Below are 19,511 nucleotides of genomic sequence, written 5' to 3'. Positions count from 1 at the left end.
CTGCTCACTGGCAGCAGTTTTTGCCCTAAGGCAAGGTGACAGTGGCATGTCCTCAAAGCAGGGTGCAGCTAAACATGATCAATATAGGCTGTAGGAATATCTACATGACAGATCAAGGGGAAGCCTTGTTTACACTCACGGTGGTGTGTGGTGTTAGGGATCTCTCCAGCTGCCAGTAGGTGACCTGAGTAACACTGTCAAATGTCCCCAGGGAGAGATGGGAGCACTGCATACCCAACCAAAAGGTGAAAGGGGAAGCAGAGGATTTGTTTAAAAGAACACAGACTCCTTCTGATCAGTGTTTGAAGTGGAAGCATTCCCAGGATCAAGCAGCCTGGGTTTTGACCTTTCTGCATGGCTGTTTACCAAATTTATTTGTGATTTCTCTGAGCCACCTCTCTTCTCTCTTGCACTGCAGCATCTCCATCTGTGCCTAGGAGGGCTCTAATGCCAGACTTCATGAGGGCATTGGTCACAGGCTGTAATTCAGACATTAATACTCTCTCAGCAATAAAAACCATTACTTGGATCTCCCCCAGGGAATTGTCCAGTCCTTTTGTATGAGCACTCCTTTGTTCTGATCTTAATTTTAACAGTTGTCTTGCATCATTGTTTTGATGAATCATATGTATCAAAATGTGTTTTCCTTTTTCCTGTTCTCCCACTTGTTTGTGCTTTTTTTCTTCTTGTTAGTCTTATTAAAATGTCTCCACTTTTGTTTCCCTTTAAATGTTTGAATAATTAGCAGCAGTGGGCACAGAAAGATTTCTGTCGATGTGAGCTGTATTGGTGTTTGACATGGCTTAATGAGTAGGGGAGGGGGGACAGTGGGGAGAGACTTTATTCAGCAGCAGCTTTCCAGCACTTCCTCGGTTTCCTGTTTGTAGGGAGAGCTTTCAGTCAGCTTTTCCAGCATTGCTCTAATTTCTAAATGCATGTTTTCCAAATCTATTCCACAGGTGCCAACAAAAAAGCTGAAGAAATATGAGAGAGAGTACCAAACAATGCGAGAGAGCCAGCTGCAGCAGGAAGATCCTATGGACAGATATAAGGTAGGGAGATGCTATATGGGAATTTGGTGAATCCCACAAGGAGCGAGCTGTCTCCAGCAGTTAAGCAGAGGTGTGTGTACCATGCTCACCTCCTTGGGATGTACCAGTGCAGACATTAGGGAAGTGATGGCGAAACTCATCCCCTTTCTTGAATAAGCACTTTAAACCTTTGGGCTTAAGTCTTTTTTTCCAAGAATATTTCAATCACAATTTGTAACTCTTAAGACATCTGCAAGTCGTCACATATAATATTTTTCTTCTTTCAGTTTATATGTTTGTAGGTAACTCTCCTGCTGTTGCACTTTTACGGGAGATCTTCATGAGCCGCAGAAATAAAGGGTGATTCAGCTACAGACACAGAAAGGAGAAAATACACATTGTTCTAGTGCAAGCTGTATGCAGCGGCATCCACAGAGACTTTGGAAGATGAACTCTTCCTTGGCTGATACAATCCTTATTATTCATTCCTGTTTATACCAAGCTTCAGTAATTTTTTAAGATAATACCTGTTCTGGTGGGACCCAGAGCTCTCCTGGGATCCTGAGGTACTACTGCAATAGAATTACTAGTGATGGATACTCCTCTTTAAAGGAGCAGAGAAATAAGATTCAGTTGTTAATGTGATAGCTTGATAGTTCACTGGAAAAGAACAGTTCTTCAATTTTGGGTCAGCTTTGCTTATCTTTACAATGTATTTGCTTTCATTGTCACAGCTACGTTCTGTTGCCGTAGGTTTTGCGTGCTGGAGGCTCTGCCTCTGGGCACAGACTTTACTGAATGTTCAGGATCTGGTTATTCCTCACTCTGTTTTGAACAGTTCAGTTGGCCCTAGGGGAAGGTGACAGGGGTGAAGCACTTTACTGCCCACTGCCCAGGATAGCTGGGAGCTGACTTTTCTTACGTATCCTTGTACTGTTTTCCTGCTGTTCTTCATTGTGCCTTAATATGTCAAGTGCTATGCGGTTGTTATGGAGTCTGCCAGGAGTGTGGAGTGGTGAATAATCAGAGTGCAGCAGGCTTGACATGGCCTTTAAACATAAGTGCACAACGTTCAGAAAACCGGAGTATGGAAATCTGTGGTGAGAGAGTGTGCCTTAATTCATAAATGTAACAAAGATTTACAGGTACGAAGTCAAACTGACTCTTTTTTTTTTTTAAGAAAAAAGCATTTGTCTGTGAGAAAATTATATTTTAAGTGTAGTTTTTTTGCTGTCAAAGGGTGGAAATTTTACTGTTTGTGAGACTTAGGAGTGCTGTAGCTGCTGAGAGCCAATAGCAAATACGACATATTTGGAAAAAACCACAACTGGCTGCTGATTAACTTTTAAGTATTTTTTTAGTGGTTCACTTATAGTACTGTGGAATTAAAATAATGCTTAGAAAACAAATAAGGGCTCTTTAAAGCTCAGTGGAAGCATATTAACTAGTTAATCCTGGTCAATGGATGGTAAAGAACATTATCCCAAGCTGCAAATGAGGATATAGGAAATGACTCTTGAGCCACTAGTGATGTGAGTCACTGTCACAGTCAAGATCACAGCCCAGGCTTTTGGCTTGTGCTTCTGAAACTCACTGTGGATTTTTTTATTAAGCTGTATTGGTCTGATCCTCTTAAGGATGCTGTGATTAGAGAGTCCCTGTAATAGGTTAGTTGCACATTAACTTCAAAGTCTGGACACATTTGTTGATGGGTTGTCATGGAAAAATGCTTGTAAATATTCTTTGTTCCTTGTCTTGCTTGTTAGATTTTATTGATATGTGAAGTTGAGGTTGGTAGGAACTGACATTTCAGGAGTGTTTCCAAAGGGCAGCCAGAAAATGTCACTTGTGTGGATCCTCCCAGGCAGCAGGTGGAGAACCAGCCTTGCATTCTGCATGTCCTTTAGGAGAGTGCTCTGCAGCCTGCATGGTCAGAGATGCATTTCATTTGGGCAGCACCCGTGCAGGGCTTTCACCAGCCAGGCTTGGCTTGGAAAAGGACAAAAGCCAGTCTTGCCTACAAGCACAGCACTGCTCTCAGCTCCTTCTCTGTGGGCTGTGCCCCACAGCCCTACAACCTTGTAATTTTTTCAGTTTCTCTTCCCAAAACAGAGGTTTTTGCTGCCTAGGAAGGGAATGTTTCTTGGGTGGGATCACTGGAGTAGAGATCCCTGCAGAATGTTCCTCATATGTTCCTCAAGAAGGAAAAGAGTTTTCAGTGGGTTGATAGTTTTTAGTTACAGTTTTTAGAACTTTTGTTACCAGCAGAAATTTGCCCACATAGACACCAGCACTTGAGAGCTGCAGGGATGAAGGATGTCTGAGTAAGACACCTCCCTGTGACACAGCCCTCAGAGGAAATGCCTTGATGGTCTCTTGAGAGAGGGAGATGGGCTGGTTTTGCAGTGTCTGGCTGAGTAACCAGTCGTGTTTGCCTGACAGCTTAAATTCATGTGCTCCCAGGAACTGTGGTAAACATGCAGCAGTTCCTGCCCAGCACGTCTTTTATGTGTTGTGATCTGACTTACCAAAAGAATAGTAATAAAGAGTGCCATGATTTTTGGTGTTTGTTTCTATATTTACAAGTATTACTTAGGAAAAGTGCAGATTTTTCTGGACATGTTTTCACTTTATTTTCCATTGCTATAACAAATTATTAGATTTTTAAAAGGTACAAAAGTGAAATATGTTCTAAATTGTTGTTTGTCACCAAATTTCATAACTTTTAGCTAAAGTAAATTACGAATTCCCTATAGAAGCCAGGAAGAAAAGTGAGTTGTATGTGCAGAAAAAAATAGCAATAGAGTTCAGTTTTATGTTCTTCTAAATATTATGGAGTTTTCCTTCTGTTTGAGAATGCCTCATGTAACAATATTTGGGTTGACTTGATGAGAAATTTCCAGAAGTGAGCCTGGGAATTAATGTAAAATAAAGAAGATATAGTTGTACAAAAAGGGCTGGAGTTTTGCAAGCAGATGCTACTGTTCTGTTCCACCTTTTCCTCTGTCGACCCCCTTGTGCAATGGAGAACTTGTGTGAATAAATGTGTAATGTGGACATAATAGCCTTCTCTGTAACGGCCTTCTCTGTGCTTTGAAGGAGAAGCAAAAATTAATACACTGGTCATTTTTATTCAGTTATGGTAACTGAACATTCTGAACCATCATGAGGAAAATCATGATGACTTTTGTTGTGGGACATTGTCTGTTGTTTCTTTAAAAAGTGTGCTGGGGCACTTTGGGGAATGTTTCCCCAGAGTAACCAAACAGAAAACACAGCTAGGAGCCTCTGTGTTGCTTACCATGAGAGCCTTTCCTGGATCACTTGCTGTGAAAGCTTTTTGGTTTTCTAGATGGAGGTTCACAGGATTTTCCTTTGGAGCTCCTCTCATATCAAGAGCCATTGGGTTTTTGAAGACCTGTTTGCTCATATCCAGCAAGTGAATTTTAATCAGTGTTTTCATTCCGTCATTGAGGGTCTATTCACACTCAGAGGTCTGGGGTTTGGATTTCTTGATTTAACCCAGCCAGCAACTCAGGCAGCCGCTTATTCATGACATTGTTCACTCCATTACAAGTGGGACGGGGGAGAGAATCATCACAGTAATAGTGACAAAACTATGTGGGTTGAGATGAAGGCAGTTCAGTAGGTAAAGCAAAAGCTGTGTGCTGAGCAAAGCAGAACAAGGAACTCAGCCCCTTTCCCATGGGCAGGTAGTTGTTTAGCCATCTCCAGGAGAGCAGGGCTCCATCACACATAACAGTGACCTGAGAAGACAAATGCCATCACTCCAAAGATCCCCCTTCTTTCTTCTTCTCCCTGCTTTACATACTCAGCATGGTGCCACATGGTCTGGACTATCCCTTGGGGTCAGTTGGGATCAGCTGTGTCTCCTGCCAGCTCATTGTGTACCCCCAGCCCCCTCACTGGTGAGGAGGTACAAGAAGCAGAAAAGGCCTTTGTTCTGTGCAAGCCCTGCTCAGCAATAACCAAACCAATCCTATCAACATCTTTGCCAGCACAAACCCAAAATGTACTAACCACCATGAAGAAAACTTAACTCTACCCGAGCCAAACGCAGCACAGGGTGTTGCTGAACAGAAACAGAATTGCTTAACAAGTTTGGTGACTCATTACACCCCACTTGAGTACAGCACAGACAGGATGCATCATGGCCACTAATCTCAGGAATTGCTCCTTGGTGCAGCCTGGAAGGGAGCAGAGGGTGGAGTTCAGCCTTTCAGTCATCCTGAACTGAGGCTTGTCTACTGCTTTCAAGTTTGCCGTCTTCTTTCTACCCAGTGTGTGATGGAAGCGGGAGTATCTCTCTCTAAAACTCGTAACAAAAAACACAACGAAGAATAAGCAACTTTCTTTTTTGTATTAGAAATTTCTTTATATCCTGTTTTCACTGTCTGCACCAATGGTTGAAAGCAGTATTTGGTCTGTGACTTTACAGGAGGTAAGTTGATTTGTATTTATGTGTATCAGCGTTGTTTGTCCTCTTTGGAAATGCAGTATCCTCCTTTTAAAAGCTAGCCTGAGTTCACCAGCCACCTTTTGTAACCAGGAGGAGGAATTTGGGAAAGAGGGATCTGTCATTTTACTGACTGTAGAAACTGAGCAATATTGAAGTGAAGGAAATGGTTGTCATAGTAAATGCAGTGTTGTGGAGAGGAAGCAGGAAGCTGTCTGTTTACACCAGGGACAACTAGCAGGTCTGACTAGTTGGCTGATGCCAGTTACAAAATGCTGCCTCTGATGTGAGTCCTGCTGTAACAGACCGGCTCCATCTGTTGAACTTTGTCATTGCGAGCAGGTTTCATAAAACTCTAAATATTTCACAGCCTATGGAAATAGTTTGCTTCACATGAAAAGTGCTGTTTGCTCTTTCTGTCTTTACTGTGTCCTGTTAGTTTTTGTTTAGGCAGACTTAAGAGTTTCCTCCTGAGAAGGGAGGCAGTTTTATACTGCTAGACCTGGGGGGAGGAGCTGAAAAAACAAACCAGCTAATCGGGCATACTGCCCTGGCTGGAGGAAGAGTAAAGGTGGTCCTGTGAGAACCTCTCAGCTGCACATTCAGAGTATGGTGAATGAGCTAAAAACATCTTTTAGCTATTGACTGGAAGCCCAAGGTAAGATATCTTTAACTCACTACCAAGGTGCCTTGTAAATTCTAGTTTAAGAGGAGGATAGTGCATTTCCAAGCACAGAGCTTGCTTACCCACTTGTCTGTGAATGCAAAGCAGGAACTCTCAACCTCACACTGCGTGCCTTGCTTTGCAGACACTGAAGCTTTTGGCAAAGACGTAGCAAAAATGGTAAAGCCAACTCGGTTATTTTGTGAAAGTCGTAAGAATTTGCTGCTTTCTTCCTCTAAGCAACATCTCTATGTAAAAGTATTGGTGCTGTTGCACCTGGTCCTACTCAGGTCTCAAGTTTTAGGTGAACTTGGGTCACTTTCTGACAACCAGCGTGTCTATAAAAATCAGTATTTCTAATATAGTCTGAATGAAACAGGAATAAAGATGTGTTAGAGATTGTTATTAGTATTACTATTGTTGACTGCAATTTGGTTTTACACTTTAAAGCTTATATTATGTTTACAGACAAATTTTACTTTAATTTTTAAAATCCCTTGTTCCAAACAGACTACAGTGCATTTAAAATAAGAAAGATTCCCCAAAGTTGTGTGTCTTTTAGCAGTGGCTATTTTAGCTGTGTTAAGACAAAAGCACTTTTTTTACAGTTTCTGTACAAAACTTACTCAAAGTACAATCTTTTGGAAGGGAAACAAACTTACTTCCTTGTACTGGGCAGTGCCTATTCTAGTTACACAATAGGGTCACATTAAGGAGAGAAAATTTGTAGAGGTTCCACTTCCTGCCACAGAGGAAGTTCCCACAAAGAAGAGACTTTTTTTTTACATCCTCTTAGAGCTCCTGTTTTTGTTTAAGACAAACATGCAAAATCTGCTTGCAACAGAAATGAAAATTGCAATTTCATAGTTGTGAATTTGGAAAGAAAAAGATATCTGAGCATAGCTGGTGAGTAGGAAGAAGTGAAAACAGGTGAATAACATACTTATGCAAGAAATCACATTTTGTAGGAATGCATTCATTGAACATCTCTTGAAAAACATTTTAAGTGCTAATATATATATTATATATCACTGAGTTTTACTGATATACTTGGACTGTCAAGATATGAGACCTATAACAATAAGTTATTGTTTTTCCACCTATGAGTTTCCATACGAATGTGGTGCTTTTCCTTGAATTTCCATGGTTACCCTTTGCAGCCTGTTCTGGTATGAAAGATACACGGTGACAGAAAGCCAGCACAGTTTTTTTCTCTTAAAATCCATTTGGAGGAAGGCACCTCTCTCTGTCCCACCTGGCTGTGTTCTTCTGAAAATTAGACTTATATTTGATGTCGAACCCCTGGAAGTCCACTGACCCATAGGCATCTTTTGAATATGGTTCTGTTTCTCAACTCTAGAACAACAGTCAGAGATTTCTAAAATTCATGAATTATTACTGTTCATTCTCCTGTTCCTTCACCTTCTGTGGTTAATGCTCCAGATAGTCATTTCTGCCTGTGTGGAGTGGGTAGGGAAGGCAGTGAAGCAAGAGCCTGCAGCCTCTGGGTTGTCCATTTTGTGTTCCTGTCACTGCCCCCAGCAGGTCCTGGGCCTGTGCTCTGGGATGAGCTCCCCTCTCTACCCAGCACTGTAAAGTACACAGTGGTGTCACTGGCATGAGTTACAAAGAAGTGCACAAATGGTGATGCAGGATGTACAAGCTGTAGGGAGTTCCCTGCTAAATGCTGTTCTTTGCTGGTCCTGCAGGAAATGGGAAGTTGGCACTGCATCACCTACAAAGTGGACTATTTTTATGGATCCCTGCAGACAGAAAAGTGTAAAGTGGAGCAGAACAGCTTTCTACTTTGATTGGAAGCATTATTATGAGTAACTCTTAATTGGTCCTTGTTCACTGCTGCTGTGTGGGATTTTATCTGCCTGATGTCTTTAGATGATGAGCAGGCAGAAACCAAGTGCTTTTGTGGAGAGGTCAGTGTTTACTTCTGACAGGGAAACACTGTGTCCCTTACACAACCCAAACCAGTGGGATGTAAGTGGATCAGCTGCATTTGCACTGCTGGCTTAATTCACTGTTGTTTCCCAGAGCAGCAGTCCTGTCTCAATGTGCACTCTCGCCTTCTCAGTGTTTTCCACACACCGTGCACTCGCTCATTGCTCTTTACAAGGTTTAACTTCCTTTCCTGGTTGTTCCTTTCTTTCCACAGAGGGAAAACCGCAGGCTCCAAGAAGCAAGCATGAGGCTGGAGCAGGAGAATGATGACCTTGCCCATGAGCTTGTAACAAGCAAAATTGCCTTGCGGAATGACCTGGACCAGGTAACATTAACAGAGTTGGGTCCCAGTTCAGGCTTGGCAACAGCGGTTTGGGGAGCTCTGCTTTGTGGTCAAGTGAAAGCATGAACACATTAAAAGTGTAATTATTTTTGCTTTTATTTTCCTGACAACCTCACTCTTAGCTGCACTCAGCTGGATTTTCACATGCCACTGTAGGCATTCAGTGAGGTCTGGCCAAGACTGATTGCATCTTCTCTGTTGAGGGTTGTTTAGAAAATGTAGGCCATAACCTTTAGGCAGATAGTGAAGAACAAACATTTCCTTGAAAAAGGTATCTTGGGAGACTAATTTCAAGGGAAGTTGCATTGCAGAATATCTGTGCGGATCTGTTTTTAACAGCACTTTTAGTACAGCCAACAAAATTCAGAGATAATGAAGTGGCGCAGCACCAAAAATTCAAAGGACTCCTGGGTGTTCGTTCACTGATAACTGCTCGTGTTCCCTGTAGAGACTGGAATGTGGAGGGCAGCAGCATTCAGAGCCCTTTGCCTCAGAGACAACAATTTTCAGAGAATACACATTCAGTCCTCTCTTTCTGCACTGCAGGTGCTTGGAGAAACTGGAATGAACACAAGAAAGGAAATATTTTTTTCTTTTCTCTTTTCACAAGAAAGGAGGAAAGATTTGTAGTTCCTTCAAAGCTTATCTTAAACAGGTCTTTCATCAAAAATATCCTTGTAATCCCCAAGTTCTTTTGTTCTAAGATGTTAATCTCATCAATTCTCCATTCTTGCAGTGTTTTCCTTTCTCCCATACAGCCTTATACACACTAAGCAATAAAGAAATCCTTAATCCATCTCTCCAGTCATGGAGATGGTGGAGCAGGTTCTGCTGCCACTAATATCCTCATTAGTCATCATTACTGTGGCAGAAAGATAAGCTGATCCCACCACAGTGGTAGAAAACCAAACTTCAGCTCAGAGACAAGTTCAGTTACTTGTTTCCAATGCCCTTTTCCCTCTTGTAATTTCAGCAAAGTCAGTGTTAATTGGCCACAACCATTTCCTGTCCTGGGCCTCATTACTGAACAGGAAGGATGGTGAGATGCCATGTATGTTTCCCTGGTGGGGAGACCTATGGAATATATCCAAAATTGAGAAATACATTTCTCTCCTGATGATCGGTGCTCACAAAAACAAAGCATTCCCAGTATGTGTCACCACAAGCTTGGTCCTTCCAGAGAAAATTATGTTCTCAGTTTTCAGGTTTCTTCACGTTATACTGAATTGCACCGATAAATTATTTTATCTGGTGCTCCTGTTCATCTCTTACACTTGTCTTTGCCTGAACACTTTGTAGGGTACAATGCAGACACCTAAATATTTTAGTTATGTTTTCCCTGCTCACAGATTAAAAAATGGGATGAGTTATTTGAAGTTACACAGGAGATAAATCATGCTGCCCTCACTTAGATTAATATTGCTTCCAACAAAAATATTCTGTACATCGCTGTTTGTGCTAGGACATAGCATCTGTGCTTATGTGCCATCTGGGCATAGGTAAACAATTGGCCAAAGGGTCCTTTTCCACAGTTGTTGAAACACAGTGAAATAATTTTGTAAATAGCTAACTGAAAAGGGAATTTTATATCAAAAAATTAGGTGAGTCATTAGAAGGCAGGAAAAGGCAGTGCTAAAACCTGAGCTTAGTGTATTTCTGAGCTGTATATCCCAGTGTGTTTGTACTGGCACAGATAACATCTGATTTACACAAGTGTCTTGGATTCTAGGCTGAAGACAAAGCAGATGTTTTGAACAAGGAACTTCTCCTGACCAAACAGAAGCTCGTGGAGACTGAGGAAGAGAAAAGGAAGCAGGAAGAGGAAACTGCTCAGGTAAGGCATTCTCCAGCTTTTCCCATTTAGTTAGTAAATGAGAGAAAAATTATATGCAGAAGACTGTGTGGATGTGTTGCAGTTGTGAAAAGGATTTTGTCCTCAAAATGCAGTTTCAATTAAAAGTTTATAGTGCCAGAGTAATTATATTTTTTTCCAAAGAACAATTTTCAGTGGTTTTCTTTACTTGGGCTCTGAATGTTTAGTTTTTCATAGCTTATCCTCTTCCAGGTATTGTAATGATTGTTGTCACTGGTGGTGAGCAAAGTCAGCTAAGGAGATGTGATCAGACCTCTTCAATATCTAAATGAAGGAGCTGGAGGAGCTGTTGCCTTCTAAGAGCCCATTCTGGATTGAGTTGCTGGATCACTTAAATAATGTTCCTGCCTGAAGCTAGACCCAACAGCAGAAGAACAGGGGTGGGGGCTGGGAGAATTTTGCTGACTAGACCTGGCTTCATACTTATCTGCAAAACACTCAGTCTTCATTCTGTAATCCTATTTATCTAACATGTACGTTTCAAAAATGATACCCTGATTTTTATTTTTGCTATTTGGCAACAGTGACTGCAACAATTAATGTTAATTCACTGTGTCTCTCTAAAATGGAGCTCTCTGTTTGCTGTAAGTGAGGGAGTGAGGCTTTTTTCCTACTGAAAGGGCTCTCCAAGTGGAGTGGTTCTGAAGGAGAGATGAGTTAGCTGTGTTTTCACTCGGTGCCATAAACCCAAATAGATTTTTTTCTTCTGTTACGGAGATGACAGTGTTGAGAGATCCTTCTTCTTATTCCATCTCCTAGCAAACAAGCAATCTGGCCAAACCTGCTGTGACAGTGTGCAGAAAAACAAAAACTAAATCAATAAACCCCACCTTTTAGTAACGTGGTTTTTGTGTTCTGTGGACCATGATGTACCACCATTTAACACAGAGAATGGGAGAATTTACAGGAGAATTTTCTAACCAGGGATAATGGGTCACAGTACAGACTTTTTGGTTATCACTGATATAATCAGTATTTGTAAACTGAGTAAATCAGACATTTGTTTGAGAACTGGAATTTCATAAGAAGCAGCTGTAGAGATGTAAACACAGCGAGACATGAAGAAAACAATCTGATGATGCATTTTGAGAAGTTCTGTCAGTGTACTGTGTAACTTCTCTCCTTCAATTCCTAGCTGAAGGAAGTCTTCAGGAAGCAGCTGGAGAAGGCAGAATCTGAGATCAAGAAAACCACAGCCATTATTGCAGAGTATAAACAGGTACCATTCCAGAGACCCTCTCTCATATTTCTTCTCTCAGCCTGTTACAGGAGCTGAATTTTCAGCATTGCAGATCTCATCCTTCAAATAAGCTCCACCTTTCAGGCTTTTGGAGAGCAATGTTGTAATTTGTCATAAATCTTCTTGTGGCTTCCTTAATAGTCTTCTAATTAGGCAGTCAGGAATAACCTGTCTTTCAGCTAATTTTAGTACTGTAGGGTGAATGCTTCTGTACTTTGTGACATAATGCAGTATAAACATCATAAACCAACCCATCCATAAAATGTCCCTGTCTCTGTGTTCTGGTTCTGTATTGAATACTGCTGGGTTTTTATCATTAGCAGCAGCACCAGCAGTGGTGGAGTTGTTAAGGGGGATGCATATCCCTGAGTGAGGCAGAATTCAAGAAATGTTGGTTCTAGCAAAAAACATTGTTAAAAAGCACAGATTCTACTTTGGTATAGTAAACATGAGCTAAGAGACTGCTTTCTTTGCTCCAGATTTGTTCCCAGCTCAGTACCAGGCTGGAAAAACAACAAGCGGCCAGTAAAGATGAACTGGAAGTTGTGAAGGTGAGAACAATGTCTACACAGGGGATATTGCTAATGCAAGTGTTGCTGAACACCAGGGATACAGAGTGAAACTTGAACTGAAGCTTCAAGTACACCACCGCCCCACATGCATTTTTCAGCAGATGTAAACAAGGAAAGGGTTTATTTCCTTTCATGGTTCTTTATCTTGCATGAGATTGTGTGGAACTGAAGTGCGTTTAGTACTTGCCTTTTTGCTGTTAAAATATATACTTCTGGTAAAAAATGTAGAGAAAACAGTATTTACTTGGGTGTTTTGATAAAAACACCTTGGATGTTAACTGATAAAAAAAGAAGACCTTCTGGAAGACAAAACATGTTGTTTCTCAAGTGTGCACAGAAGAGGGATTGGAATTGGCCAGATTGGACAAGGTTTATATTTTGGTTTCTGTAATTTAAGTAGAATTGGTTTAAATAATTAAACCAAATGGCACAGCTAGGGCCATCCCCAGAATATCCACAGGGGTTCCTCTCTCTTCTCTAAACCCCTTACCAGGAACACCTACATAACAGTGAAACATTTTGTGATAGGTAATAATAATAATATTAATAATAATAATAACAGCAACAATAATGATTCAGAGTAGGCAGAGCTGTTTGCACTCTGCTGTAGCTTCTCCATATTTCTTTAGTACTCAAGCTGAACTGGATTTTTTGCTTTTTAGTGACTTTTTAATGTTATTGATAATAATATTAAATAATTCTAGGATTGATGTTCCTAGATTCTGCTGAAATAGCTCAATATCCTCTTTTAGCCTGTGCAAGCCAGGCCAGCTGTTTCATCTACTCAGATTTAATTTACTCTTCTGAGTTGTGCTGACATAAATATTACAAAGCTTTGGTAGCAAGAAGTTTCTAATATAGGAGCAAAGTCTCTGTGCTTAGAGCATGCTGAGTAGATTTTAGGAATTTTTATACTGGTTAATATACCCTGGAAATTGTTCATGAACTACTCAAATTCTTTTCATGCCAGTTATAAAAATTGCAGTACTAGATGGTTTGAGATTGAGGCAGTGTGACAAATAAAATGGCTGTTCCAGGAAGTACAGCAACTCCTGTAACACGGATTAAGAGTGAGCTTTCTGGGTATTTCAGGGTAAAGTGATGGCCTGCAAACACTGCAGTGAGATTTTCAGCAAGGAGGGGGCACTGAAGGTGCCTGCTGTAAGCATGGACAACAAAGGCATCGAAACAGATGATGAGAAGGATGCACTGAAGAAGCAGCTGAGAGAGATGGAGCTGGAGCTTGCACAGACCAAACTGCAGCTTGTGGAAGCCAAGTGCAAAATTCAGGTACGTGAAATCCAAGTACAGCAGGGTGGTCATCTTAACCTCGTGCTCAGTCCAAAATTACTCTGAATCATGCAAAAAGTTGTTCCAAAGGGGAGTACATACCTGCATGCCTGTATATCTGAACTTTCAGGAAAAAATTATGTCTTAAAAAGAAAATGATGATTTTATTTGTGTGTCTAAATATTCTCTCCCCAGTGCCTGGGAGATTGCAGGGGAAGTGCAACGACTGAGTGTGAAGATGATTCTTTGTTAATTAGGTTTTGATAAATTCTGACTATTCTGCTTTCTTAGGAGCTGGAGCACCAGAGAGGAGCCCTTATGAATGAAATCCAAGCTGCCAAAAACTCTTGGTTTAGCAAAACCCTGAACTCTATCAAAACGGCCACGGGCACACAGGCAGCTCCGCAGCCCCAGCCGCCCCTGCCTCCCAGAGAGGGCAGCACATAGTTCCAGCCACAGCCGGCACAAGAGCACAAAGAACAACACAGCTGAAACCTTGGAGGATTCTTCCAGTGGTCTCTCCTCCTGGGCAAAGGACAATGAGGCAGGAGTGCAGGCTTGAAGTGAAATTCTTCAGTGTTTTTCATTGATTTTCTGATGTGACCCTTTTCAAAGGGGGGGGGGGAAAAAAGTCCTGGTTTATGTTGACTTCCTACTTCCCATACTGCCTTGCTGAAAGGCACATTCTGATACCTTCATACTTTTACACTTTATTTTATATGACTAGATGTTAAATAAATATTTCAAAACTAGGTCTTTAATACACATCTAATTTGAAATTATTTTTGTCTTGCATAGAAGGTTTTTCTTCTGGAGGAAGAGAGAGAATGGAAAACATACAGTACTGCAGCATAATCTCTCCCTAGAAAGCACAGTGTAAGACAATGAGGATAACTTAGGCCCTGGGACCATCTCAGAAGTTTATCACAGCAACTGCATCCTGCAGAGAAGCACTTTTTGTAAAGCTTAGGCCATAGCAAAGATAGGCTTGTGCTCTCCTGGCACAACTGCTATGAGCTTCCCTTACAACTTCTTAGTTTGGATTGGTTTATCTTCAGAAATACAAATAGTGCCATTTTTGTAACACTGTTGTTTAAAGGCTATTTACAGCTCAGCTGGAATTTAACAGAAAGTTCCCTAGTTCCCTTTTTTAATTCATGTTTATATTAAGAATTCCAAGGAATAATTCCTTCCACTGGGATAAAGGGGGTACCATTTTGACGCTTGATGTTTTTGCTGAGAAGCAGAGTGGAGACCTTGCATGGTTTTGACCTTTTGTAAATCCTGTGCAATAAAGGGTAGGTTTTATGAATAAAAGTAATGAAAACCTTGCCCTGGGTCTATATTCAGATTCCAAATTTGACACAGAAATAAGGTATCAAATAAAACATCCAAGAGGCTTGTGCTGCACTGATGAATAAAATACCATAGAAACAAGATCTGTTTGCTTGAAGTATTTGGTTAGGAAACACTTTGTTGATCTTACTTATTTTTTATAAAAACAAGCATTTTCAAGTGGAATACAAGCCTTAGACTTTCCTGTGAGGGTAGACTTCTCTGGTGATTCCCAAACCTGTCTGGTTGTTTTATATTTCTTAAGGTAAGAAGGTTCAAAAGCATTTGTTTTGACTAAACATAAAGTGTTCATAGAAATACTTATTTCATGGAAAATTAAACTATTGCTTGAACTGATGGAATATTTTTTTAATTATATGTGTCATGTCTGAAGATGGTCTTGCAGGTAAATGTCATTGCTGGACTAAATGTTGTGTATTAATTGTTTCATTTACAAGGTTTTTCCAGGGACACTAGTTCTGTTTTGATCTTCTTTTTTTTTAATTCTAAGGAATGCCATACATTGTCAGTTTTGTACAATAAAATTTAATAATACCCATCTTGTGCTTTGTTGTCAAGCATAATTGTGAATTATTTTCAACAGGGTAGTACAAATTTAATGTTACCAGTGCCAAAGGAAAAATTCTAAAAGGCAGTCAGCTGACAGAAGTAGAGCTCAAAATATAATCACCATCCTGACACAATTCTCTCTTCTAAGAATAAGGGGTTAAAAAAACTTTAATATTTTAAAATGTACCTTCAAGAACGTATCATCTGGAATTATTAATACAGTGAGGAACAAAAGGGGGAAACAGAAGGTACTTCTTTTGCAAATGTTATCAAAGGTCTTTTTCCCTTGTCACTGTCTTGCTCATAATATTTGCATAAATGTTTCCATTCTCTTGACTAACTAAACCCAGTGTTAGTCATTCACTTACCAGTTCCGCTTCACATTCAGAATGTGAATCTGAATTCATAATAAATCTGAAGTGACATTTAAGGATAGCTGGTGAGCATGTGATTGTTGCATTTGAGAGTACTCTGCCCATGAGGGAAACTGGTTTTGACAAGTGTCTGAATTTCTCATTTATCTTAAATCATACTTACAAGTGGATTTAAAACCATGATTGGAAAAGTTCAGTAAGAATGATTAAAGGAATGTGTTAGGCTGTGATTCCCTGAGCAGATGAATTAAAAGCTCACTACTGCTCAGCCCTCCAGCTTCCCACTGTACAGTCCTGTCCCTTGTCCTTGTTGTAATATGTACTGGAGATAATTAAAAACAACAGCAAAAAAATCCATGTGGGTGGATTTATCCCCCTGCAGTTTATCTTCTGTCAAGTGAATGACTTAAATCACCTCACAGGGTCCAGTGAGTGCAAGCGGATCATGGGACTTTCCAAGTTCATCAAAAAGGAACTGGTAAATCACCTTACACAGGATGAGCTTTGACACAAGATTCATTTTCTCAGTGTAGCTGCTTTCTGACTTTGGACATTGAGTTTCAGGAACAAAACCACATTTGCTACCTGCTAGCCATGACGATTTCAGACCCTTGTAAGGATGGAAGCTGGCTTACCTCACCCAAAGGAAAGCAGTGACCCTAAAGGCAATAAACACTTTCCACCTTCCAGCTGTGGATCCAAGGTAGCATTTGGAGCAATGGCATTTGGAAGAGTAATATTTAGGAGGAAACTGCATCTTCTCGGCATTACTGAAAGAGCAAGAAAATAGCTTAATGGCATTATCTTGATGAATATTGAGAATGAAGGAAAGGAGCAGGACTCCATGATTAAACCAGGCAAGCTAAAATCCTGTCTGCTGACTATAGATGCTATTGGGAAATTTAGTTTCCTGCAAGAAAAGAGATCTCTGTATGACAGAACTACCTACACACATATCCTTGGTGGATTTGTCAGGGATAGCTGGCTTATTGTCCAGCTTTTCAGCAGGAAACATAATCAAAGTCTCACTAAAACTGTTGTTTCTATGTGGCACTGGAACAGCTAACATAGCTCCTAAGTGTGGAGTGATCAACCTTTTTTCCCTGAGTCTGTAGTAAACTATGTGTTCAGATCAAACTTTTATTAAAATTAATTTGAATTTTATAAATATATATGTGGAACTAAAACCTATTTTTAAATTCTATTGAGAATGTACCATTCTGAAATAAAGACTTTACTTTGATTAGGAACAAACCTCCAAAGAATATTTTTACTACAACTTCTATCTTGGTGGACTATAATTTGTTCCTGAGAAGCCCAATATAGGGAAAAAAAAAAAAAAAGAGTCCTTTTCACTTTAAAAAGTTGGTTTTCCTTTGACTGTAACACTTTACAGGCTAAATGAAGCAAGGCTGATTTATTTACATGGTACATTTGTGAACTAGTCTTGTATTATCTTTGTGAACCAAACTTAGTCTAAATAGGACTTATTCCACTTAGTTTACATTTCTAAATGTACCTGGAGAGGAGTAAAGAGAAAAAAGATAGAAACTAGTAGGGGTAGAGAAGTCAAAAAACTGCAAAATCCCTGAGGTGCCATCTGCATTAGAGTTTGGCAGAACCAGTCTCAGGAAAGGTAGTCAGCTATGTAATCAGTACTGCCAGTGAACAAACCCACCCTTCTCCTGTTCAGTAATGAGAATTTAATTTACTAAGTTAAAGTGCTTACACAGGTAAGCAGCATTTTTTTTCTTTGTTAGACATTTTAAATGACTTAACTTAGTTGGCCCTTGAAATTTCTTTTAAGATAAATTATCATCTCTGCCACTGTGTTAAGAACTTGAAATAAAACCAGCCGTTTACAAGGGGAGATGGAGATAAAAAGTCAAGAACTGCAAGAATTCAGCCCCTTAACAAAGCATGAAGTATCCCATTGACTTCAGGGTTGTGATGCCACTCATTGACTGAACGTGGTAGTTTAGGAGGAAATAAAAATCTACATTTACTGGCATCGAAGTACCAAAATTTGGAAGTCACAGGTCATGGTTTCTCTACAGGATCAAGGCAGGGCTGTTCCTTCTATTAAATAGCTGCAGTGAAATCCATGAAACTACTTGTATGTGTGGGAGAACTATAATCAGGTGATTCTCACTTACTTAGAGGATTTTCATTTACTGTTAGACTCAGGGATAATTGGCAATTTCTACATCATCTCATAAGCCTAAACACCCTTGGCTTTGAAACCAGAAGCACTCTTACAGTGCTGGTATTCTTCCAGCTGTTAGAGAGAAAATCGTAGTAAGTGTCATGTCTGATTGATTGTGAAGAGAGGACAGAGATGTTCCCCTCAGGTCTGAGGGACTGCTGTGGCTGACAAGCACTCTCTGTCCCTGCTGAAGGGGCTGCTGTGCAAAGAGCTGGCTGCACCAGATGTGCAAACACAGAGGTTAAAACTAAATTATTTGTCTGTCTATTGTGCTAATATCCTACTGGGAACTGTCCCATTCCCATTAGTTCCTTCCAGGTAATAACACTAAGGGGAGACATGATGAAACGCTCAAGTTTGGATCTCTCGGGTTTTAGGGGAGGTGTATGTCACAGCAGCCTTTAGAACTGAGCTAATCCACACGTGGCTTGGGAAATGCAAGGAATTTGCAACCAGATAAATAATGTTCAGCATTGATCAAAACCTTATCTTTCCCAGGCCAGAAGTCTACGCAATTTATTTCAGGATCGTGACTTAACACATACAGGTCAATTCTCCAGGAATACAGGGCTCTCCATGTCTCCTGGGTCCCAACGGCTTTGCTACTGAATGTATTTCATGCTTTTTTTACCTGAAAAAAAAAAAAAATGGGTAGAGAATTAGGATATTACTTTTTATTATTTTCTTATTCAGTGAGACTTGCTTTTATTTAACCTGTAAAGAAATATATATGTATCTTTGGAGAACTATATCTTCCTTATAGAATAATATATAAGAAATGGAACGACAAGGGGATAAATACATCAAAAGGATTTGGTATCATAAATTTAATTTGTGATTTGATACCACCAGAATCCTGGGCTGTACTAATTTCCTTACAGTTTCTATTACTTTTGTATTTTATATTATACATGGATGGTACTACCAATGCAAACCACAGCAGATGTTCCCAGATTTTTCTTCAGATCTCAATTCTTGTCTTTCAGTAATCCCTGGGTTTTCAGTTCTGCTATACTACCCTCAAAAGCTGTGCCAGCAGCTCTCTTGAGCATTGGGAACTCTTGCTTTCCCATGGAAGAAGATTCTCTGGCTTCTTTGAACTGGGAAAACATGACATAGGACTGCAGAAAAGTTTCTAATCAAGCATAATCCATCTTCCTTTGTGTCTGCCATTAAGGTGGATTCACTCTAGCACACTGAAAACAGCAGCTTCAAATCTCTGACATGACAACGAAGTTTTCTACATTTGGGGTTGCCTTTGTGATCTGGGTGTGTCACAGGTTCACAAATCCTAAAGAGTTAGGAAAAAAAAGAGCATCACAGAGAGGTCAGACTTCCAGCTGAGAGCCATCCAGTACTACCACTGGATGTGTGGGTAACACATCCATGTATTATATAAAGTACAATGTGAAAATATAAGTGTAATGCTCGTTATTAAAAGTGCAATTCAATGTACATGGTCACAACAAACGTTTACTTTTTTAATTGTTACAGAATTGTTCAGATCAGTACCTTGTTATCATTGTGTGAACGATGCCTTGTAAAATAAATGGAAATGGAAAACAACTTGGGAATAAGATGCT

General features: G+C 40.1%; 1 protein-coding gene across 2 annotated transcripts in view; it reads left to right on the top strand.

Moving 5' to 3' along the window:
- The window catches only part of RABGAP1L (RAB GTPase activating protein 1 like), a 226,527-nt gene extending 211,189 nt beyond the window's left edge, over positions 1–15,338 (top strand). For both annotated transcript variants that reach the window (XM_088060662.1, XM_088060661.1), the window contains exons 20-26: positions 960–1,052; positions 8,340–8,450; positions 10,198–10,302; positions 11,477–11,560; positions 12,061–12,132; positions 13,246–13,443; positions 13,735–15,338. In XM_088060662.1, the coding sequence (XP_087916788.1) occupies positions 960–1,052; positions 8,340–8,450; positions 10,198–10,302; positions 11,477–11,560; positions 12,061–12,132; positions 13,246–13,443; positions 13,735–13,890 (819 nt within the window). In that variant the 3' untranslated portion in view covers positions 13,891–15,338. The remainder of the gene's footprint in view (positions 1–959; positions 1,053–8,339; positions 8,451–10,197; positions 10,303–11,476; positions 11,561–12,060; positions 12,133–13,245; positions 13,444–13,734) is intronic.
- The last annotated feature ends 4,173 nt before the right edge of the window (positions 15,339–19,511 follow it).

This window comes from Pseudopodoces humilis, chromosome 10 (assembly GCF_049639895.1).
Source record: "Pseudopodoces humilis isolate 2021_Gansu_Grassland_sample_001 chromosome 10, ASM4963989v1, whole genome shotgun sequence".
NCBI lineage: Eukaryota > Metazoa > Chordata > Aves > Passeriformes > Paridae > Pseudopodoces > Pseudopodoces humilis.
The sequence above is the reverse complement of the archived record's forward strand: the minus strand, read 5'-3'. Positions and strand labels throughout refer to the sequence as shown.